The sequence below is a fragment of the Musa acuminata genome, chromosome BXJ1-9 (assembly GCF_036884655.1).
Source record: "Musa acuminata AAA Group cultivar baxijiao chromosome BXJ1-9, Cavendish_Baxijiao_AAA, whole genome shotgun sequence".
NCBI lineage: Eukaryota > Viridiplantae > Streptophyta > Magnoliopsida > Zingiberales > Musaceae > Musa > Musa acuminata.
Window position 1 is genome coordinate 38225001 of NC_088335.1, and position 25165 is coordinate 38250165.

General features: G+C 40.3%; 1 protein-coding gene across 1 annotated transcript; it reads right to left on the minus strand.

Annotated features, from left to right (window-relative positions):
- Nucleotides 1-2927: 2927 nt before the first annotated feature.
- Nucleotides 2928-3655, minus strand: LOC103974741 (inositol 4-methyltransferase-like). The gene is made up of 3 exons (XM_065084523.1): nt 3323-3655; nt 3083-3281; nt 2928-2992 (listed from the first exon to the last, which is right to left on the minus strand). The coding sequence occupies exons 1-3, from the start codon at nt 3653-3655 to the stop codon at nt 2928-2930; spliced, it is 597 nt and encodes a 198-aa protein (XP_064940595.1).
- Between the last annotated feature and the right edge of the window lie 21510 nt (nt 3656-25165).

Sequence of the window (25165 nt, forward strand, 5' to 3'; positions counted from 1 at the left end):
TCTAATACCAATTGTTAGGATCGAGAGCACTAAGAGGGTGGTGGTGGGGGGGGGGGGGGGTTTGAGTTAGTATAGCGGATCTAAACAATAACTTCGTAATATCTCTCGTACGTTGAAATCCGATTCTGACGTAAAAATCACTTCGTGCAGATAATAACTTTGAAAGCTTATGGAAACGTATTTGAATTAAAGTAAGGAAGGCAGTTTGCAATTAAGATAAATAGCACAAAGGAAATACAAATCAGATTTTAGAATGGTTCGGTCAAACTGACCTACATCCACTTTCGGCTTCCTCCTCTAACGAGGTCACCAATGTCTACTAGAGGCCTTCCTTCAATAGGTGAAGGCCAACCACCCTTTTACAGTTTTACTCATTTTGAAGGGCTTAGGAGACAACCCTTATAGAATTTTCACTCATCTCTTGAATGATCAAAACTTGGGAGAAAAGAGGGAGGGGAATTTTTGGCCTTTACAACACTTTTGAACTCTAAAATCACAGAGTAAGATCAAGCTTTCGGTGCCTTTTCATGCAGGAAAGGGTGGGGTTTATATAGGCCCTAAACTGGTTTAAATTTGGAGCGCAAAAATGTCATCTCCCGAATTTTCATGGTCCTGGTGGTACTACCGCCATAATTGGGTGGTACTATCGCTCGGAGACCGAGCTCAGGCGGTACTATCGCTCAGAGACCTAGCTCAAGCGGTACCATCGCCTGACAGGGGCGGTACCACCACCCAGTCTCGCTCGGAGACTGAGCCCAGGCAGTACCACCACCTGACCTAGGCGGTTGCACCACCCAGCTTTCCTAGGAGACTGTGCTCCTAGGTGGTGTCACCGCCGACCCAGGCGGTGCCACTGTCGGCTAGGAAATCTGGGTCTGAATGGGCTGATCCACCAAAGGGCCCAATTGCCCCCAAATTTAGTTAATGGGATAATCTCCCATTTCTAACTTAATGTACATGCTAACTACTATATTTCTTAAGATATTTACTGCAACTTGCTCTTGTGCGTCAACTGGTTCTTCCGGCGAACTTCCGACGAACATCCGACGAACCCTCGACGATGCTTCGGCAGACTTCCGGCAAACTCCTGGACTTATGACGATCCACTTGGCGAGTTCCGATGAGCTTCTTTGGCAAGCTCTTGTACTTCTCGGATTTGTTCCCGTAGAACCTCCAACGACCATCCGGACTTCCGTCGAACTCTCGAACCCCCAATGTGATCATGGTCTTGACTCCGGCGTAACTCCCGTTGCATGTCTTACTTCCATCATAGTTAATCCTACACATGCAAAACAAACTTCGATCTAGACAATTAATACTAAGCATTAATCAAGTTGTCTAGCATGTCATTGGTCTCTTGACGCTTCATCCGATTCTTCGGTGCATCATCCTCTCCTACGGCCTATTGCCTAATCGGCTAGTTGACTTCGCAACTCCGATATCCTTGGCGCAATGTCCGCTCTTCTTGGCCCGATGCCCAAATCTACGGCCCGAAGTCTTCTGTCAGTATGTCGACCAATCCACCGGCTCGATGTCCAATCTTCGGACATGTTTCTTTGGCCCAACATGATTTTTCTTGCTTTAATTGTCTTATCCTAATCAAAGCATCCTACGTCACTCAAAATATAAATTAAAACATAAACACTTATCGATTGGTTTTATTATCAAAATACGAGATTCAATATGGTTAACATGCATAAGAATTAAGAGAAAAAAAGGAAGAAAACACTGTTGTAATCTTGTGTGAACTCCTCTCAAACTCTTAAATGTTACCGAAGTCTAAAAGAGGAGGTTGTGGGGGGTGTAAAGGTTCTCTTCTGAGCCTGTTAAAAGGAGAATAGAGTGTCAGAAGGTGGTTGGTCTTCGCCTATTGAAGGAAGACCATTAGTGGATGCCGGTTGTCTTGATGGAAGAGGAATTGAGAGTGGATATAGGTCACAATGATCGAACCACTATAAAAATCTAGTTTGCACTTACTTCTTGCTATTTACCTTTATTATAAACTGAATCCTTACTTACACTATGCTTCTCTACTCATTCAAGAAAAATGAAACAATTTTCATTAGAATCAGATTTTTATCGTATGAAGATTTTCAAATCGACGTAATTTTTTCACTACACTAATTCATCCCCCCTCTTAGTGCTTACTCGATCCTAATAGTACCACCCAGACTAGACGGTGGGATCGCTTAATGTCATTGTGTCAGGCAGTGGTACCGCCTAGTGTCAGACTAATAGGTCGTGATACCGCCGGTTCTACGAAACCCGAGAATTTATGTTTTGACTCTAATTTTTAAAGCTATTTGGGGTCTATAAATACCTCACAGATTCCTGCATGGGTAATTAAAAAAAAGAGTAAAAAAAAGGGGGAAAGAATTCGAGAGAAAAAAGTTGTAAACTCTTTAAAGTATAGCATCTCAAAAGTTCTTCTAAGTGAGAAGTAAGGTCTAGTATAAAAGAGAGATGTATAAAGGTTCTCTCCTAAGCTCGTGAAAAGGAGAAAGAGTTGTAAGAGGGTAGTTAGTCTTCATCCATTAAAAGAAGATTGTTAATAAATGTCAATGGCCTCGACATAAGAGGAATCAGGAGTGGACATAGGTCGCAACGACTAAACCACTATATATAAACTTGGTGTGTACTTTATTTTTGTTTTTCATTGTTATTACTTATTGATTTAATTATTTACTACTCGTACATGTTCTATGAGGTTAAATGTTTTCCAATACGGGTTTTATCGAATGAAATTTTCAAACTGATATTTTTTTTACGAGAGCACTAATTCACACGTGTATTAATTATTAATGATTAATTATTTTTTTATTGAATCATATAATTACTAATAATATAACAAGATCAAGAAAAAGAGTAAAAAAGATTGCATTATACTTTCCCGTTTATAATGTCAATGAGTGTGGGGCGTCCGGTGATTAGAAGACATGAGAATCTCTGCTCGGAATAGCCTCAAACATGTCTATGCTGATGTGATCAACTCCTGAAACCAAACCATGCCATGAACGTATAAGATAATACTTCTTCCTAGCTAGGTTGCTGTTTATGGTAAAAGAATATGTTCATGGCAGACCTGGCATGGGTTGAGCACCGGAGATAATACGAAGGAGGTTATAATTGATGCCCTTGATGTGCCGGTGCCTCGAGGTGATCATTTGGAGGGATATGCCATCAATGCCGTTGACATCGACAAGCACCTCCATGTCGTTGAAGCCACTGTAGACTCGGAGTAGATTCTTGTTCGTGTGGCCCGTCATTCGTTGAACACCTTGCTGAACCATGGACAACTCATGTAATCAAACAGCAACATCACGTAGGCAGCCTTCATAGGGATGTGTACGTACTTCCTCGAAGGGCAGCCATCGGCTATGGTTTGGATGGTGCAGCTGATGACACTGTTGGTGGCGAGCAAGCGGAGCATTCGGTCCACCATGGTGGCCGCCTGCGGGTTCTTGGTCGACAGCTGGGCAGCGATGTCAACCTGGCTCAACATGGTGCCCGGACCGGCCTTGACGAAGATGTTGAGTAGCCGCAGCTTGATAGCGGCCTCGAGGGTGAAGGGGAGGACATAGCTGCTCCCTAGTTGTAAGGCACACATGCCTGCCTCCTCCTCGAGTGTCAACTGCTGGATGTTAGTGGATGCCATACTAGTTGCTAGCTGGCTAGTTTGCAGAATAAGTGATGGTGGAGTACTATGAGATACGGAGGAAGACGGGTTGAGCTTGGGGTGGTATAAGAGGGGGTTTTTATCCGAATTTATAGTATGTTAAAAGAGTTCTAAGTAAAATATTAGCATTGATTCGATCGTAAAGGTGAAGTATATTATTACAGTCAAGACAATAAAGGAGTCATGCTGAGCAGTGAGGAGTCGACTCTTGTATTGTGATAATTACGGGACGATTACTCAAAGGGAACCTGAGTCTCATCAAAAGTATACTGAAGAGGTTTCAACTTATTAGAGATAGTGTGGCCTGAGGAGATGTAGTAGTGAAAAGAGATTCCATCCTAAGATAACATCATAGATCCACTGACAAATCCATTATCTCATATTGCTTATGAGTATCACAAGGGTCTGATGGAGATCAGACACATAAGTGATTGATTTTAGGTCAAGTGGGAGATTGCTAGTCATAGGTGCCCTGTAAGCTAATAATATGAGTGATGACACATGTTACATGATATGTAGTCTTTTTGCTTATTATTTTTTTAATATTTTATCACTTTATATTGCTTAATGCATAAGTATATTGTGATATCCATGGATTTGTATAATGAAAATCGAATCGTGATGAGATCATGATAATGTGATTGATTTACCTTTAAACACAGACCTCAAATAATCTTGGTTATAGGTTACTCGAGAGGGATGTCGAGATAATGAAACAGACTGGTGTGTTGTATACCTATCTATATGATGGAGGTGACTAGTCTCACAAGTTCTCGTATGGAGACAGTATGACTATTATGCAGGTGCTCATTGGAGAATGAGTTCACCGATTGATCCGCTTATAGAATGCTGGATGGTTAATAATACCTCATTGTCAAATAGTGATTCCATCATCATAATGATGTACTTGGTTCTTTGACTTGAGACACTAAGGATGTCCTATATGAGTACTCCACTCTTTGATACTAGATTTATAGGTTTGGAAGTTTCAAATTTAGCACAACCGGTAATCGAGAATGACAACCAACCTTACAAGGGCTATGGAGTATCGATAGAGGATCATTCACTCTCGATATCATAAGAGAAATATCCTATATATTCTTACTCAAACAAATCCTTGGCCAAGGTTATTTGGATTGAGAGAGAAATAGTTCTCCGAGAGAATCCGATTAGAGCGAGACTCGAGGAGAAACTGAATAGGCCTTATAGCACTATGCTCGGTATATGGTCTTTGGGATATTATATGGATGAGAAACTATATGTACATGATAATTGACGATAGGTAGGTCCAAAGGATTGGATTCCTCTATATCATCTCGAGACTACGGTGTAGTGGTCTAGTACGTCTATAGTCGATAAGTCGAGTGAATTATTATGAATATAATAATTTACTAAGTTAGAAGGAGTTATGATAAGTAAGCCTCATGGCCAGCTTGATATTGGGTATAGATGGTCACATATATGGTAGGTGTTGTGACGAGTAGAGGTTCAGATGTAAGATGTATACTAGAGCTCCTATCTTATAGGATATCCAATAAGCCCTTGAATTATTGGATCCTATGGATGAGATCCAATATGAGCTCCTAAGAGATTATTGGATAGAGATCCACTAATCTAAGAGGCTTGGGTAATTAGATGGAGATCTAATATCCAATAAGGCAGGATTTATTAGGGTTAAGTTGATAGGGGGCCTCTATAAATAAACGAGAACTAAAGGGCTATAGGCTAAGGCTTTTTGTTTGCCACCTCATATTCTCCTCTCCCCTGTTAGGACTCTAGCTAGGATAGTCTTAATCGAGAGGAGAATTCATGTAAAACCTACCTAGCTGACCCCTATTAAAGACGTGAAGAGACTGGCTGGGGTTAGGAGGTTGTTTCTTAGAGAAGCATTAGGAGTTGTAAAGGAATATGTTTCTTAAGTAGGAATCCTATTAGGAGTTGTTTAGAAGTAGAAGTCTTAAGTAGGAGTCATATTAGGTGTTGGGGTTTAGAAACCCTATAAATAGCCATGTATTCATCCTATTTTCTCAAGCAATAGATGAATCTTTTCTGCAGGCAACAACTTGGAGGAAGGAACACCTGTAGAGTTCTAAGGAGGCCGATCTCCTAAAAAGATCAACCCCAAGCTTAGAATCTGTAAGGGTTCTAACACTTAGTATTAGAGTAGCATTCTTGGAGTCTTGCTGCCCTTCCATAGCCATCCATCGGCCCTCCACAACCATCTAAAGCAATTCCCATAATTGCTTAAAAGATCGTCATCGAATTCCACTATCATCTCCACCACCGCGGATTATCCATTGATCTCCCCGTGAGTTACAATAGGTTCTAATTTTTTATCTTACTACTACTAAAATTTAGTTATCCTTATTAAAAAATCTAGCTATCTATCAGCCCTCCATAGCTGCCCAAAATAATTTTCACAATTGCTTAAAAAATCATCGTCGAATTCCACCATCATCTTTATCACCGGAGATCATCTTTTGATCTCCCCGTGAATTGTAATAGGTTATGGTTTCCTACCTTACTGCTACTACAATTTAGTTATCATTATTCAGAAATCTAAAAAAAAAAAAATTGTTTCTATAATGCTACCTAAACTTTTTGTAGCAAAGTTTTCATCTCTATGACGAAAGATACACTATAGAATTCCAACCGTATAGCACAGTCTATTTGATCTTGCTACTATGTTTCTTCTATCCAAATCTTTATGAAACTTTTATGACAACTTTGATACTTCCTAACAGCAGATTTGCCTTTATTTTTGTCAAAAAATTCTTAATATAAACCACTGATCTTTTACGTCGAACCTACTATACTTAAAAATCTGCACTATAGAATTCCAACCACATAGCATAGTTTGTTTGATCTTGCTACTGCATTTTTTCTATCCAAATCTTAACGAAATTTTTACGACAGCTTTGACACTTCCTAACAGCAGATTTCCCTTTAGTTTTATCAAAAAATTCTTAATATAAACTATTGATCTTTTACGTCCAATCTGCTACACTTTAGACATAAAAATCTACTGCAGTACCTTTCCATGATCCTCAATTCTTCTGAACCTTCCACCACTCATGCCATTAACCCATCAACAGAAAAAAGATAGGAACATCTATGATCTACAGGAATATTCTATGGCTTCTCAAGATCCAATTGATGCCAAATTTGAAGTAAGGGAATCTCGCAATGAATCGCGGCTTGAATTGTGCTTGGAGGACAAATTACACGCCTTGTTTGCAGAATTCAGACTTGGACAACCGCCAAGTCCAACCAAATCTTAGCAAGGAGAGAGTTTAGAGAGACCTCTAGAGAAGGAGAGACAGCCCTCAGACATACTTCAGCCATGCATGAGGGTGGACTTCCCGCGATGGGAAGAAGGAGACTCAATGGGGTGGATTTCATGTGCCGAACGTTACTTTCGCTACTACCGAATGTCAGATAATGATTTGGTGGAAATTACTGTCATCCACCTTGAAGGAGATGCTATTATTCAATGGTATAATTGGTTGGAATACAATCATGGGGTCTGACGTGGAATTAATTTAAGAATGCACTGCTTAATCGTTTTGGACCTATGGAGTATGAAAATATCGATGGCTAACTCGCAAAGATTCGACAAACCTCTATGATTCAAGATTACCAAACTAGGTTTGAGAAGTTATCCTACCTTGCTCATGATTGGATAGACCATCAATTGTTAGGAACATTCATCGAATGACTCAAGCCAGAGATAAAAGGGGAGGTTAAGGTGTGGCAGCCCCGTACCATAATAGCTGCAATTTCTTTCGCCTGAATACAAGAAGAATGGTTCAATCAAGATGCTCGAAGGATGAGAACCTCTCCTAGGCTCATGGCATATAAACCTCCTTTAGCTCCCAATCATCCTTCACTACCAAAAAATTTGACAAGAGAAGAACTATGTGACCGATCAGTAAAGGGTCTTTATTGGCATTGCGACGAGCTGTGGAACCACGATCATCGCTGCAAAAGAGGCCACCTCCTACTGATTGAACCTCTCAAAGACATGGAGGAGGAGATCTAGGAGTATGAGAAAGAGGTCACGGATGAAGACCAACAGGTGGTTGATATTACAATGCATGCCCTTGCCGGTTACGTGATCTCACAAACAATGAAAGTGGGAGGACTTCTGAAGCAATAACCTATCACCATTATTATTAACACCGGGAGCACTAATAATTTTATGAACAGTAAGATTGCTATCTGAATGGCCTTACCTATCGAGAATTGTAGTAGGTTTGATGTTAAGGTTACCGACGGATGAATTTTGAAGTGTGATTATAGGTGCTCATGGGTGAAACTATTACTGTAGGACCAAGAGATAATTGCATATTTCTTCCTCCTCCCTCTTGATGATTATGAGGCCATACTAAGCATCGAATGGTTGACGAAATTAGGTAATATTTCTTGAAATTTTGTGAAACTGTTAGGATCGGAGCGGCACTAAGAGGGGGGGGTGAATTAGTGCAGCGAATTAAAACTTCGATTTTAACAAAATCTTTCGTACAATAAGAACGGAACTTGAAAAGTTTAACTTGAAAGCGTATTCTTAAAGTTGCGCAGCAAGGGTAATAAGGAACTAAAGCAGTAAGAAGATTTGCAGTAATGTAAATGACAATAATAAAATGCAAACCAGAGATTACGCCGATTTTTAGAGTGGTTCGGTCAAATGACCTACTCCACTTGCGATGCCCCTCTTCGATGAGGCTCCCACCTTCCACTAGCAAATGTCTTGAAATGGAAGGGTAAACACCCCTCTTACAACCTTTTACAATCAGTTCAACCTCTTACAAATTTTCAATAAGAAAGAAGGAGGAGAACTCTCTAGCAAATTGAAAACAAGACTTGCTAAGACTTTCTAAGACTTTTCTCTCAATCAAAATGCTTCTCAAAAGTTGTAATCTCAGCTGAGATTTGAGGGGTATTTATAGGCCTCAAGAGGATTCAAATTTTGGGCTCCAAAATTTGAATTCTCTTAGGGTTCCCGGTGCTGGAGGTGCCACCGCCCAGCCAGGCGGTGCCACCGCCCAGCGCTCGGGTGCTGGACGGTGCAACCGCCCAGCCAAGGAGGTGTCACCGCCCAGCACTCGGGTGCTGGGCGGTGCCACCGCCTGGCTCTTCGGTTCACTTGGTTTGGCTTAGGTTGCACCGTCCAGCACCCGAGCGCTGGGCGGTGCCACCGCCTAGCTCTCCGGTTCACTTGGTTTGGCTTACTTTTAGCCCAAACCAAATCTGACTTTGGCCCCAGTTGGCCCCTAACCAGGATATAGGATTATCTTCTTAATCCTAATCCTAATTACAAGTGAACTACATAACAAAACACATCCTAAGCAATTTATCAACCGCGAGCGTCAAGTCTTGTTCCGACGAGCTTTCCGACGAACTTCTTCCGACGGGGTCCAAGCACGCTCCCGAACTTGTGATGACTTTAATGAGTAGCCGAGACTTCTAAGTGATCTCTGCGAACCTCCGACGATCTCTTCGGCGAACTTCCAACAGGTTCCCGATTTCTTCTCGGTTGGTTCCATCATCATCTCCGACGATTCTTCGGACTCATAAACGTTCATCGAACTTGACTCCGGTATTCTTGCTTTGTGTTTTCTGGTTATCGTAGTTAATCCTGCATACTTAACTCAATAATATGGATTAGATCAAATAACCCATCAATTGATTTTATCATCAAAATCCGAGATTCAACAGAAACTAATTATGAAATTTTACAATAAGAGGAAATAAGTGATACTGCACGGGAAACATGGGGGCGATGTAATGATGATTTGCACACAACGAATGGAGAAGGTTTTGCACAAAACATGCAGTGGCCTTTTAGTACAACTTGAGCAGCAAACTAAGGGAGAGCCAATAGAATTTAAAGATCCAAACCTACTTCCTTTGCTTGCTGAATTTTGTTAGAACCCTTTTTCTGAGCTTTTGAATAATGTTTATTGAGTCTATTTAGGTCAGTTGTTTATTGAATCTGTTTAGTTCAGTTAGAGTCAAGTAGAGGTTTATTTAATATTTATTTATTATTAAGAGTCTAAGTCCTGGTGGACTCTAGATGGAACTCTATAAATAGTGATGTAACCCTTTCTTTAAAGCAATCAATCAATCAATAAAATATTATTTCACTCTATGGACAAACCCTAGGAGGCTGATCCCCTCGAAGCAATTATTATCTTTTCCTTTTCTCCCCTTTCTTCTACGATAAGACCTTAGGGTCTTATCAATTGGTATCAGAGCCTACGATAAGACTCTAGGGTCTTATCATTTGGTATCAAAGCATTTTACAATAAGACTTCAGGGTCTTAACATTTGGTATCATTAAGTGTTTCTTATAGTCGATTCTCAATTCTGATTTCTAATGCTTCCATTTGTGCTTTCACTAAGTTATCGATGGCCATTGTGTAAGACTACAAATTTGTAATCTCACCTCTTGTTTTGATGTCGATCAAGGGTATTATCACTATCGATGCGAAGTTGCCGAGGAGGTGGATGCCAAGGGTAGTGCTGCGGTCGCTGCGACGACATGGATGGAAGGCAGCGTTGCTCTGTCTCTGGTGCACTACGGAAGAAGGAACTAGTGATGCCGAGGGATCACGTGCGGTGGAGGAAATGGTAGTGGTTGCAGCGGTTGTGGTTGCCTTGTTTTGATCGCCGCAAGAAGGGATGGTCGACTGACTACGGTTGTGACCCGGGGCGGCAGCGATGGTGTGTGGTTGGGGCAGCATCGCTGACGGTAGAAGTGACGAGGGGGTGGTCCACTGGTTGTGAAGTAGCGGCCGTGGCCCTTCTTGCTCGAGTGAGATGGGGCAGCAAGGAGGCAAAGGTCGTTGGTTGGGGAGTAGCAGCAACAGTGGTCGAGCGGCCGAGAAGCAGCGGTGATGGTGGAGTTGCCTTACAGCGGTGGTGGGGAAGAAGGGAAGCAGCGGTGCGGTGCGGTGGGCTGAAGCAGGGGTGCGACGGGCTGAAGCAAGGGTGCAGTCTGCTAGGAAGTAGGGGCGGCGATGTTGAAGAGGGAAAGGTCGGTGGCCGAGGAGTAGCGGCGACGGTGGTTGAGTAGCCGGAATGCAGCGGCGATAGTGGAGAAGGAGGCAGCGAGGGTCGCGGCTACAATCGATGAGGGGCTATGGCAATAGAGGAAGCTTTGTTTCTGCAATCACTGCAAGGAGGGGCTGCGGCAACCGGCGGCTGCAGCTACGATCCAAGCGGGAGGCGGCACGATGGCGGACTAGGGCAGCATCGCTGATGGTAGAAGCGGCGATGGGGTGGTCCGTTGGCTGGGAAATGGTTCTGGCGGTCCTTCTCGCTCATGCGAGATGGAGAAGCGAGGAGGAGAGGTCACTAGCTGGGTGGGGGCAGTGGCGGTGGCGGTGGCTGCTGGCTGGGCAATAGCGGTGGTAGTAGTGGTCCCTCGGCCGGGAAGCAGCGGTGGTGGGTGGGTTGGTGGGAAGCAACGATGGCGGGTGGGTTGGCGGGAAGCAACGGTGGCAGGTGGGCTGACCGGAAGCAACGTTCCGATAGGGGAAGCAAGGGTGGCTGCGGCTTCTTCTTCTTCTTCTTCTTTTTCTTTTTCTTCTTCTTCTTCTTCTTCTTCTTCTTCTTCTTCTTTTTTCTGAAGATGAAGATAACTGCAGTAAGGGGGCAATGGTGGTGGTGGCGGTTGCTGGCTGGGCAGTAGCGACGGCGGTGGAGAAGGGGCAACGATGGTCGCTGACCAAGACAAAGAGGTTCCTTCTCGATTGAGAAGGATCGGCGTTCATGGCTGCTGGCTTCACCCTTCCTCATAATTTTTTTTTTTGATAGCTACGACAAAACTGCAACGAGAACGCCAAGGATCGCCGCTCTGATACCAAATGATAAGACCTTTTATGATAAGACTTTAGGATCTTATCAAACTGCAACGCCAAGGGTCTTATCATTTGGTATCAAAGCCTTATCATTTCTTTTATTTCTTTTATGATAAGACTTTAGGATCTTATCAAATTTTTAGATATATTTGATGAACCGCGCAACCTACCTCCTACCCGTCGGTATGATCATTATATACCAATTCTTCCAGGCAAACCTCTAGCAAATACTCAGTCATATCGGTATCCACATCTCTAGAAGGATAAAATAGAAAGGATTATAAAAGAGATGCTCAAAATAAGAGTTATTCAGCCAAGTTGCAGCCCTTACTCTTCACCGATGTTTCTCGTACGAAAGGATGGAACATGGCGAATATACATTTATTACCGAGCTTTCAATGACATAACCGTCAAGGAAAAAAACCCAATTCTAATAGTAGATGAATTAATTGATGAATTAAAGGGAGCATGAGTCTTTACAAAGTTGGACATTCGATTCGGGTATCATCAAATACGACTATGTAAAGAAGACATACCGAAAACCGCCTTTCGAACACACAACGACCACAACGAATTTTTGGTAATGCCCTTTAGTCTCACTAATGCTCCCCTCCACCTTCCAGAGCCTTATGAATGATATTTTTTAGAATTATCTTTGTAAGTTTGTGTTGGTTTTCTTCGATAATATCCTTATTTACAACCCTTCTCTTAAAAGTCATTTTCAACACTTACGACTTGTTTTGATGATTTGCAGCTTTCTTCAACAGAAGGTAGAATATCTTGAAGAAATCAAATCAGAGGAAGGTATGGTGGTAGACCCTTCCAAAATTGAAGTAATACAGAATTGGCTGACCTTGAGGAATATTAAACGCTACGTGGCTTTCTCGGTTTAACAGGCTACTATCGTATGTTCATGAAAAACTATGGAAAGATTAGTGCACCCCTTACTTCCTTGCTAAAAATAGATACTTTTCAATGGTCAGACAAAGCCACCACAACCTTTGACGAACTTAAAGCCGCAATGATGACAACGCCCATACTAGCGCTACCTGACTTCGGCAAGACTTTTGTTATTGAAGCCGATGCCTCCAGAGTTGGAATTGGTACTGTACTAATGCAAGATGGCCTCCACCTTGCTTATACCAGTAAGACTTTATCTTATTCCCATCTCAAAATGACTATTTACGATAAGGAGATGCTCGCGATTGTGCATGCGGTGGTCAAATGAAGACCATACTTGATCGGGCGATGATTTCAATTCATGACTGACCAAAAAAGCCTAAAATATTTCTTGGAGCAGAAGATATCTTCCCTCGAATAGCAAAAATGGGTAACAAATCTTCTTTGATATGATTATGAATTAACTTACAAAAAGGGGAAAGAGAATGTTGTTGTAGATGCGCTTTCACGGCTACTTGAGCAAGCTAAATTTTTGGTCATTTCACTTTCGATCAATGACTTCCTTGAGGATATTAAGAGAGAATGACAGGAAGATTCGGAGACCAGTAATATCATAAAAAAAATTGGAAGAAGCACCAAGTTCCGTGGATCATTACAATTGGGACTCAAAAGAATTGCCCTATAAGGGACGCATTGTGTTTGTGCCAAATTCTACTTGTATCTTCACGAGTAGATTTTGGACAAAGTTATTCCATATATAGGGCACTAAATTGAAAAGGAGTATGGTGTATCACCCACAAATCGATGGCCAGACTGAAGTGGTGAATAGGTGCTTGGAGACATACCTCAAATGCTTCACTAGTGACCGACCAAAAGAGTGGACAAAGTGGCTTTGCTGGGTCGAATGGTGGTATAATACAACTTATTATTCATCCACAAAATGTACTCCCTATGAGGCTTTGTATGGCTAACCTTGCCTTGTGATCCCAAAATATATGTTGGGCACCTCTAAAGTGGAACAAGTAGACAGGAAACTACAAAACAGAGACAAAATGCTGATATTGCTAAAAGATAATCTCATTGCAGCTCAAGTAAGGATGAAACAATAATATGATCGACACAAAGGTGATAGAGAATTTTTAGTAGGAGATTGGGTCTTCCTATGACTCCAGCCATATAAGCAAACATCAATCTAGACCAAAGCATCTATAAAGCTTTCACCTCGGTTCTATGGACCCTACCAAATTTTGGAGCACATTAGAGCTGTAGCATATAAATTGGACTTACCCGCCAGCTTTCGAATCCATCCAGTCTTCCACGTGTCGTATTTAAAGTTCAAGTTACGACAAAATGAGATAGCTCAAAGCCATCTACCAAATATGACTACCCAAGGAGAACTCCAAACCCAATCGAGTGTCATTATTGATCGACGGATCTTAACTCGATGATGACGGCCAATTACTAAAGTGCTAATACAATGGGTGAACTTACTAGTAGAATGTGTCACTTGGGAGAACTATGATGACTTGAAGATCAAATTCCCAGAATTCATGGATCGTCAGCCTCGAAGAAAGGCTGATTAGAAGAGGGCAAGTTTGTTAGGACTCTAGCTAGGAGAGTTCTAATCGAGAGGGGCATTCATGTAAAACCTACCTAGTTGACCCCTATTAAAGAGGTGAAGAGGCCAACTAGGGTTAGGAGCTTGTTTCTTAGAGAAGTATTAGGAGTTGTAAAGGAATAAGAGTCTTGAGTAGGAGTCCTATTAGGAGTTGGTTAGAAGTAGGAGTCTTGAGTAGGTGTCCTATTAGGAGTTGGGATTTAGAAACCCTATAAATAGTCATGTATTTATCCTCCTTTCTGAAGCAATAGATGAATCTTTTGTACAACCTTTGAATAGCAACTTGGAGGAACGAACTCCTATAGAGTTCCAAGGAGGCCGATCCCCTAAAGAAATCAACCCTAAGCTTAGAATCTACAAGGGTTCTAACATCCCTTTCTCCTCCTCAGATAGCAGATGTGGAGATTTGGGCAGCAATTCGAGGAGCAACTTTATAGCCCCTACCATATGGATTACCTACCACTAGAGAAGAGGATGCTTGACCTTCTTTATCCCCTCTTACAGATTTACAGGAATTCAGGGATATATGATCTCTCTAGGTAACACATCTATCTCACATGTGGCTTTTAGTTTCGTGGGTTTTTGTGTACCAATATTTGCACAACAATGATACCACTATAGGAAAATCTAGGGCGATATCACATACGCAGCGACGCTCACCCGCAATAACACCTGCTCGGAAAGGCAACATTGCCCACAAGCATAGATCCTACAGGCAAGCCGCCTATAGGGGCACCCGCTCGTGGGCATGGGTGGCACCCCTACCCCCTTAAAGGCTGCCATTAGCGGGGTGGCTGCTATCGCAACATAGAGGGGCATGTGTAACATCCCATTAGTCCCACATCGGAAGTGGGCAATGTGTATGATTAGCTTATAAGGGCCTGATGAGTGTACTATGTTAACTCCCGCTTAAGTATTTTGGTCCGTGGTTGAAGGACCAAAATGGAGTTATTGGCCAATTGGCTCACCAGACTCGGGTCATGACATTTGGTATCAAAGTTGACCTAGCATTTGGGCAGGGTGAGAGGGCTCGAGTAGGAAAGGGCTACCCGTGGATGGAGTCGAGAACTCATCACGGCGTGGAGCCACCACTAAGTTAAACCTCACATGCACTATGCTAAGGTTCGCACTAAGTTAAACCTCACATGCACTATGCTAAGGTTCGATCTGTGTTATGTCAGGCCTTGACGAGGACGTTAAGCTAATTGAGTTGGGGATAGTGTAACATCCCATTAGTCCCACATTGGAAGTGGGCAATGTGTATGCCACTGAGTTAAACCTTACATGCACTATGCTAGGGTTCGATCTGGGTTATTTCAGGCCTTGACGAGGACGTCAAGCTAATAGATTTGGGGATATTGTAATATCCCATTAGTCCCACATCGGAAGTGGGCAATGTGTTTGATTAGCTTATAAGGGCCTAATGAGTGTACTACGTTGGCTAGTTGGCTCATCAGACTCGGGTCGTGACATTTAGTATCAGAGCCGACCTAGCATTTGGGCAGGGTGAAAGGGCTCGAGGACGTCAAGCTAATTGAGTTGGGGATAGTGTAACATCCCATTAGTCCCACATCGGAAGTGGGCAATGTGTACGATTTGCTTATAAGGGCCTGATGAGTGTACTATGTTAACTCACGCTTAAGCATTTTAGGTGTAACATCTCATTAGTCCCACATCGGAAGTGGGCAATGTGTATGATTAACTTATAAGGGCCTGATGAGTGTACTATGTTAACTCCCGCTTAAGCAGTGGTTGAAGGATCAAAATGGAGTTATTAGCTAGTTGGCTTATCAGACTCGGGTCGTGACATTTGGTATCAGAGCCGACTTAGCATTTGGGCAGGGTGAGAGGGCTCGAGGACGTCAAGCTAATTATGTTGGGGATAGTGTAACATCCCATTAGTCCTCCATCGGAAGTGGGCAATGTGTATGATTAGCATATAAGGGCCTGATGAGTGTACTACGTTAACTCCCGTTTAAGCATTTTGGTCCTTCAACCACGGACCAAAATGGAGTTATTGGCCAGTTGGCTCATCGGGTCGTGACATCATGGGGCTGTAGGGTTTTGGGTGCAAAAGGATAATTTTGCCCCTTAAAATTTTAGAGATTCTAGGTTTTGTCCTTTCTATTCAAATTACCAAAATACCCTTCATAATTAAAAAAATTTCCTACATGTCCCGAATTTCTAAAAAAATTAGTTTTTTAAAAAGTTTATTTAACTATTATTATTTATCTAGTAGTCCTATATAAAGATATGTACGTGTAATGTATGATGTGGATGGATGACCATGGACCGTGTGATGTGATTATTATTATTATTATTATTATTGAGGCCTGCGAGTTTATATTTTTTCTCATTTACTATCGGGCCTACATGCATGTGATTATAGTGTAATTACACGAGGAGGCACAGCGGGAGTGTCGAGGTAATAGCGGGACCCACGTGGCCAAGACAAATGATCGTGACACATGGAGACGTGCTGAGATGCTGACGGAATCGACGAGGATGAGATGGATGATCATAGGGCATGGAGATGCAACGCCACATATATACATAAATAAATAAATAAATAAATAAATAAATAAATAAATAAATAAATATATATATATATATATATATATATATATATATATATATATATATATATATATATATATATATATATATATATATATATATATATATATATATATATATATATATATATATATATATATGTGATATAGATATATATTAAATATGTATATGTGTGACACATTATAGGAGACCGAATCAAAATCCCCTCTCTTGATAATATTACATCGATAAATGTGAGACAATTAGATTGACCCACGTGGCCTTTCATTGTTATAAGTACGAATCGATTCCTAACTTAGGTTGAGTTAGTTGAGTCACTCGAGGCTCATGTATATCGTGATTCGATATTTTGCCTATGATATAGGATGTCATCGATGACTTGGGGATATTGTTAGGAACGAGTCAGCACTAAGAGGGGTAAATTAGTGCAGCGGATAAAAACGTCAGTTTGAAAAATCTTCGTACGATAAAAAATCGATCTCGGAAGATAACTTAAAATTTAATGCTTGTTCATAAGCAAAGTGAAAGCAAAGTAAGGAAGGCAATTTGCAGTAAAGGTAAATTGCACAAATAGAAATGCAAACCGAGTTTGATAGTAGTTCGGTCGTCGTGACCTACATCCACTCTACCGATTCCTCTTCCATCGAGGCCACCGACATCCACTAACGGTCTTCCTTCACTAGGCGAAGACCAACCTGTTGAATCTCAAATTTTGATGATGAAATCAATTGTAAATTATTTGATCTAATCTATATGTTGAGAAAAGTGTGCAGGATTAACTACGATAGCACTAAGACATAAAGCAGGTGTTGTGCCAGAGTTAAGATCGAGATCTCGTTGGGAGTTCAAGAGTTCGTCAGAAGTCCGGACATTCATCGGAAGTTCTACCGGAACCAACCGAGAAGTCTAGGAGCTTAGCAAAGAAGCTCTTCAGAACTTGCCAAGAATATTATTGTAAAGTCTAGGAGCTTGCCGGGAGTCCACCGGAACATTGTTGAAAGTTCGTCGGAATATCGCTGAAAGATCGCTGGAAGAGCAATTAATGTTTCGAAACAAGAGTGCCTTAAATTATATCTTAGTAATTATAGTTAGACAGTAAATTAAGTTAGAATTGGGAGGTAATCCCACTAACTTAATTAGGGGCCAACTGGGCCCTTAACAGGGTTGAATTAGGCTGGATTGAATAGCCCATTTAGCTCCTGAAAATCATTGAAGATGTGTTATTGGTTGATAGCTTAAAGTATAATATCTTAAGCATTAGTCAATTGTGTGATAAAGGATACATCATTAGATTTGAATCCAATGCTTGTATTATTGAAAAACTACACAAAAATACATCTATGATTGCCTTAAAATAAAATAATATATATACTATCGACATTAATGATCTATGAAATGAAATGTGCTTTTCGGTTTTGAATGATGATGCTTAGCTTTGGCATAGAAGATTAGGTCATGCTAGCATGAAACTAATCTCTCAAATTTCATCTAAAGAACTTATAAGAGAAATTCCTCATATCAAGTTCATCAAAGATAATGTGTGTGATACATGTCAACTAGGAAAACAAATCAAAAGTAGCTTCAAAACTAAGAACTAAATAAGCACCTCTAGACTTTTGCAATTGATCAATATAGACTTGTTCGGACTAATTACTACATCAAGCCTAGGAGGTAGCAAATACACATTTGTCATCGTGGATGATTATAGTAGATACACATAGACTTATTTTTTGGCATACAAAAGTAAATGCTTTAGGTATTTCTCTAAGTTTTGTAAACTTGTTCAAAATGAAAAGGGTTTTATGATTTCATCAATTCAAAGTGATCATGGTAGTGAATTTCAAAACTATGATTTCCAAGAATTTTGTTAATCTAATGGATACAACCACAACTTCTCTACTCTAAGAAATCCTTAACAAAGTGGAATAGTAGAAAGAAAGAATAGAAACTTATAAGAAATGGCAAGAGCTATGTTCAATGAACATAGCCTACCCAAATATTTTTTGGCTGAAGCCGTAAATATAGTATGCTATGTTATAAATAGGGTTCTAGTAAGACCATTACTTTCCAAAACTCCTTATAAGCTGTGGAACAACAAAAAACCCAACGTTTCTTATTTTAAAATTTTCAGATGTAAATATTTTATTTTGAATGAAAAAGATGCCTTAGGTAAATTTAATACAAAATCCGATGAAGAAATTTTTCTTGGCTATTCTTTTGTTTCTAAAGCATTTCATATCTTTAACAAAAGAACTTTGATTATAGAAGAATCTATTCATGTTGTTTTTAATAAAGTTTCCGAAGTTAAGAAAAATGATATTGATGATGATGTTAATTTTGATGTTTTGAATTTAAATAAAACCCTTTCTCCATCTAGCAACTTGGATGCATATTCTTCCTAAACATCCTTACCCAAGGATTGGAAGTATGTAGATGCTCATCCTAAGGAGCTAATCGTAGGAGACACATCAAAAGGGGTTCAAACTCATTCTTCTCTTGAGAATTTTTGTGCAAATGTTGCTTTTCTCTTCCAAATTGAACCTAAATGCATTGACGAGACCTTGAAAGATGATTCATGGGTCATCGCAATATAAGAAGAGTTGAATTAATTTGAGAGAAATGATGTGTAGAAGCTTGTTCCTAGACCAAATGATCATTTAGTTATTGGTACAAAATGGGTCTTTAGAAACAAGTAAGATGAATTTAGTATCGTGGTTCGAAACAAGACTAGATTAGTGGCTAAAGGTTTTAACCAAGAAGAAGGTATCAATTATAAAGAAACCTTCACTCATGTGGCATGATTAGAAGCCATAAGGATGCTCCCTGCCTATGCCAGTAGTAATAATTTTAAGTTGTTTCAAATGGATGTTAAAAGTACTTTTCTTAATGGCTTTATTTCCGAAGAAGTTTATGTTGAACAACCTCCTAGATTTGAGAACAATAATCTCCCTAATCATGTGTTTAAATGACTAAAGATCTCTATAGATTGAAACAAACCCCAAGGGCTTAGTATGAGAGACTTAGCTTATTTCTTATTGAAAATAATTTCTCTAAAGGTAAGGTCGATACTACATTGTTTATCAAAAAATTTGAAAATAATTTTCTTATTGTTCAAATTTATATTGATGATATTATTTTCGGTTCTACGAATGAATCTCTTTGTAAATCATTTGCTAAAATTATGAGTCTTAAATTTGAAATGAGTTTGATTGGGGAATTAACTTTCTTTTTAGGCTTACAAAACAAATAACTAAGTAATGATATTTTTTTTAGTCAAACAAAATATACTTTAGATTTACTAAAAAGGTTTAATATGGATAGCTCAAAGGCTATCAATACTCCCATGAGTACCTCCACTAAGTTAGACATTGATGGAAGTGGAGAAAGCATTGGTCAAAAAACTTATAGGGGTATGATAGGAAGTTTACTGTACCTCATCGCAACTAGACCGGATATTTTGTTTAGTATAGAACTTTGTGCTAGGTTTCAATCTAATCCTAAGATATCTCACCTTAAAGCAATTAAGAGAATTTTTAGATATCTTAAAGGTACCACTAATCTAGGATTATGGTATCCAAAATTCGAGAACTTTAAACTAATTGTTTATGCTGATGCGGATTTTGCTGGATGTAGATTATATAGAAAAAGTATATCTGCAACATGTCAATTTTTAGGACATGCACTTGTTTCTTGGTCTTCCAAGAAACAAAACTCGATTGCACTATCTACAACCTGTTGAATCTCGTATTTTGATGATGAAACTACTTGATATATGTTTATGATTTAATCTGCGTTTTGAGTGATGCAGGATGCTTCGATCAGGATGAGACAATTAAAGCAGGAAAATCATGTTGTGCCGAAGGAACATGTCAGAAGATTGGACGTCGGGCCGGTGGATCGGTCGACGTATCGACAGAAGGCTTCGGGCCGTGGACTCGGGCATCGGGCCAAGAAGAGCGGGTATTGTGCCAAGGATATCGGAGTTGCGGAGTCAACTGGCCGATTGGGCAATAGGCTGTAGGAGAGGACGATGCGCCGAAGAATCGGACGAAGCGTCGAGGGACCAATGACATGCCGGACAACTTGGTTAAATTGCTTAGGATTAATTGTCTCGATCGAAGTTTTGTTTTAAGTGTGCAGGATTAACTACGATGAAAGTTAGACAAGCAGCAGGAGTTGCGCCGGAGTCAAGATCATGATCACGTTGGGAGTTCGAGAGTTCGACGGAAGTTCGGACGGTCGTCGGAGGTTCTGCAAGAATAGATCCGAGAAGTCCAAAAGCTTGCCAAGCGAAGCTCGTCGGAACTCGCCAAGTGGATCATCGCAAAGTCCAGGAGTTTGCTGGAAGTCCGCAGAAGAATCACCGAGGGTTCATCGGATGATCGACGGAAGTTCGCCGGAAACTTGCCGGAAGAAGCGATTGACGCATCGGAGCAAAGCTGCAGAAATTGTCTTAGATTTAATCATAGTTAGCACGTTGATTAAGTTGGAAAATGGGAGGTGATCCCATTAGCTTAATCTTGGGGCAATTAGGCCCCTGAAAAGATTGAAATTGGGCCGAATGGAGCTAACCATTCGGACCCTGATTGCACCAGGAGGTGTAACCGCCTAGGCCAGGAGGTGGCACTGCTTGGGCTAAGTCTCCCAGCGAGACTGGGTGGTGCAACCGCCCCAGCCAGGAGGTGCAACCACCTGAGCTCAGTCTTCGAGCTAGACTGGGCGGTGCAACCTCCTTGACAGAGAGGTAGCACCGCCTGAGCTCGGTCTTCGAGCTCTAGCAGAGAGGTGCAACCGCCTCAGTCAAGAGGTGGCACCGCCTGGGGCTCAGTCTCCGAGCCAGACTCAGGTGGTGCAACCGCCCCTGACAGAGAGGTGCAACCGCCTGGGCTCAGTCTCCGAGCTCTGCTAGGCGGTGCAACCTCTCCAGTCAGGAGGTGCAACCGCCTGATCTCGGAATTCCGGGATTTGATCGTTTTGAGCTCCAAATTTGAATTGGGTTGGGGCCTATAAATACCCCACCCATTTAGCACAGAAAGAGTAAGAGACCTACACCGAAATCTTGATCTTCTCTGTGATTCTTGAGCTCAAAATTGTTGAAAAGCCTTTAAGTTCTCCTCCTTCTGTTCTTCAAAGTCTTGAGTTGTAAAGAGAGGAGAGAAAGGTTCTGTAAGGGTTGTCTCCTGATCCCGTCAAAAGGAGTGAAACTGTAAAAGGGCAGTTGGCCTTCGCCTATTGAAGGAAGGCCTCTAGTTGACGTCGGTGACCTCGTCGGTGGAGGAAGCCAAAAGTGGAGTAGGTCAAGACTGACCGAACCACTCTAAATCTCTGGTTTGCTTTTACTTTGAGCACTTTATCATTACTGCAAACCTCCTACATAGCTACTGCCCTCTGTGCTTTTACGAACAAGTCTCTAAGTTCTGATCTTTCCGAATCTGCATTCAGATGTAAATTGGTGTTTTCGTACAAACTTTACATTGCAGTTTACGTTTACGTTCTGATTCCATTTATAATTGCAAACTGTCTTCTGCGCTTTTACGAACAAGTCTCTAAGTTCTGATCTTTCCGAATCTGCATTCAGACGTAAATCGGTGTTTTCGTACAAACTTTACATTGTAGTTTACGTTTATGTTCTGATTCCATTTATAACTGCAAACTGTCTTTTGTGGTTTTACGAACGAGTTTCTAAGTTCAGATCTTTCCAAAACTACGTTTAGACGTAAAACTGCGTTTAGACGTAAACTGCGCAAACTGTGTTTAGACGTAGAACTACGTTTAGACGCAAACTGCGTTTAGACGTAAAACTGCGTTTAGACGTAAACTACGCAACCTGCATTTAGACATAAAATTGCGTTTAGACGTAAAACTGCATTTAGACGTAAACTGCACAAACTGTGTTTAGATGCAAACTGCGTTTAAACGTAAACTGAGTTTAGACGTAAACTGAGTTTAGATGCAAATTGCGTTCAGACGCAAACTGCGTGCAGACGTAAACTGCGCTTAATCTTAAGTTATCTTAGAATCAGCTTTTACATCGAAATCGTTTTTTATCGAACGAACACAGCTTTCGTTTTTAATCGCTGAAAGATTTCCGCTGCACTAATTCACCCCCCCCTCTTAGTGCTCTCGATCCTAACACAACCGAAGCTGAGTACATTATAGCTAGTGCATGTTGTGCACAAGTTGTGTAGATGAAAAACACTTTAGAGGATTATAAGATTCATCTTAAAAATATTCTCATAAAATGTGATAACACAAGTGCAATATGTTTAGCAAAAAATCCCATTCAACACTCTAGAACTAAATATATTGATATTAGGCATCACTTTGTATGAGATCATGTCAATAATCATGATATAATTGTAGAGTTTATTGATACAAAAAATCAATTAGCTAACATCTTTACAAAACCTATAAGTGAAGAACAATTTGACTTAATTAGAAGAGAAATAGGCATGTTAAAATGTTCGAATGCATGAGTTGTTTTATTTTTTTTTGGAATATCTTTATGTATTTCATGAATGGAGCTTTTATAAATTTATGAAGTTTATTCGATAACCTTGCTCCATCATGTAATGATATTTGATATATATAGTTCCTTAACCCATTGAACTTATTGACAAATGCATCTCTCACTGGATTATCTCTTGTGAATTTTTAATGACAAATGAATTTGACTAATGAATTTCTTTTTCATATGACACTCCTCTCCTTAGATGAATTTTATAAATTCCAATGGATATCTTGATCCTTGAAAGATAAATTTTAGTATGTGATAATCTCTTGCAAGAATGGAGATTTGATTTTGTATGATCCTTTTCATGAATCCCTTCTCTTTGATTAAAGCATATTCTAATGAAAACTTATTTAGTTTTTTTATTCAAGTCATTTCACAAATGTGGTTCTTAATGGATTCCCTCCTTACTTTCCTTCTTCATGCAAAGTTTTGATAGCAAAAGGAAAAGTAGATGGAATCTCTCTTTAATGTTGATAACTTTTGCTGTTGAGAACTTTTGAATGTTACCATGTAATGATGCAATATTGATTGAAAAAACTAGTGTGAAACTTCATGAATTTTTACCACATTTACATTGTTGAATTGTTCTCATTTTTGTTGATGACAAAGGGGGGGAGATAATACCAAAATGTGGTAAATTGATGACAAAATTGACATTATAAATGTATGCAATGTATGTTATCGTAAATGCTTATCATAAATACTTGTATGCTTATCATTTGAAACATATCAAAATGAATATTGTAAAACATCGCAAATGCTTGAAATGTTTCATGAATACTTGATAAAAGTCTTTCATTATGATAAGATAAAAGTCTTTCATTATGAATAATTGCTATCTTTATCATCTTTCATATTTGAAATATCATACTTGAAAATGGATGTCATGCCTTGACATCATTTTGATAAATACTTAGGCATCATATTTTGAGAATGTTAGATCATGATAGGAATCATGATATGCATGTTGATAAGTTTAATGAATTTAACTTATCGATTTGATTCTTGAATTTAAGAATCTCTTTTCTCAAGTATAGCATATAGATAGGAGGAGTTAAAGTTAACTCCATCATCAATTGATTGTCATCATCAAATAGGGGGAGATTGTTGAATCTCAGATTTTGATGATTAAATCAATTATAAATTGTTTGATCTAATCTATATATTAAGAAAAATATGCAAGATTAACTACGATTGTAGTAAGATATAAAGCAGATATTGTGCTAGAGTCAAGATAGAGATCTCGTTGGGAGTTCAAGAGTTCGTCGGAAGTCCGGACGTTTGTCAGAAGTTCTACCAGAACCAACCAAGAAGTCCAGGAGTTTACCAAAGAAGCTCTTCGAAACTCGCTAAGAAGATTGTCGTAAAGTCCAGGAGCTTGCTGGGAGTCCATCGGAACATTGCCAAGAGTTCGTCGGAAGATCGCCGAAAGATCGCCGGAAGAGCAATTGATGTATTGGAACAAGAGTGCCTTAAATTATGTCTTAGCAATTGTAGTTAGATAGTAGATTAAGTTAGAATTGGGAGGTAATCCCACTAACTTAATTAGGGGCCAATTGGGCCCTTAACAGGGTTAAATTGGACCGGATTGAATAGCCCATTTAGCCCTTGAAAACATGGCCGGTGGTGGCACTGCTTGGGAGACTCAATCTCCCAGGTGGTCTGGGTGGTGGTACCATCCAAACTGGGTGGTGGTACTACCGATAGTAAATGCTGCTAGCAGTGGTACCATCGATAGTAAATGATACCAACGGTGGTACCGTCCTTGTCAAGCGATGGTACCACTAGAGTTCTGTCTCTGAGCTCTGTTAGGCGGTGGTACTGCCCAAATTGGGCGGTGGTACCGCCTAGTATCAGGTGACAGGTTATGGTACTGCTCAATAATGGCAGTGGTACCACCAGTACCCCGAAAATCCGGGATGAGACACTTTTTGGCTCTAATTTTGAAGCCATTGGGGCCTACAAAAATCTCACCCTTTTCTACATGAAAGGGCACGAAAGTATGAAAATAATCT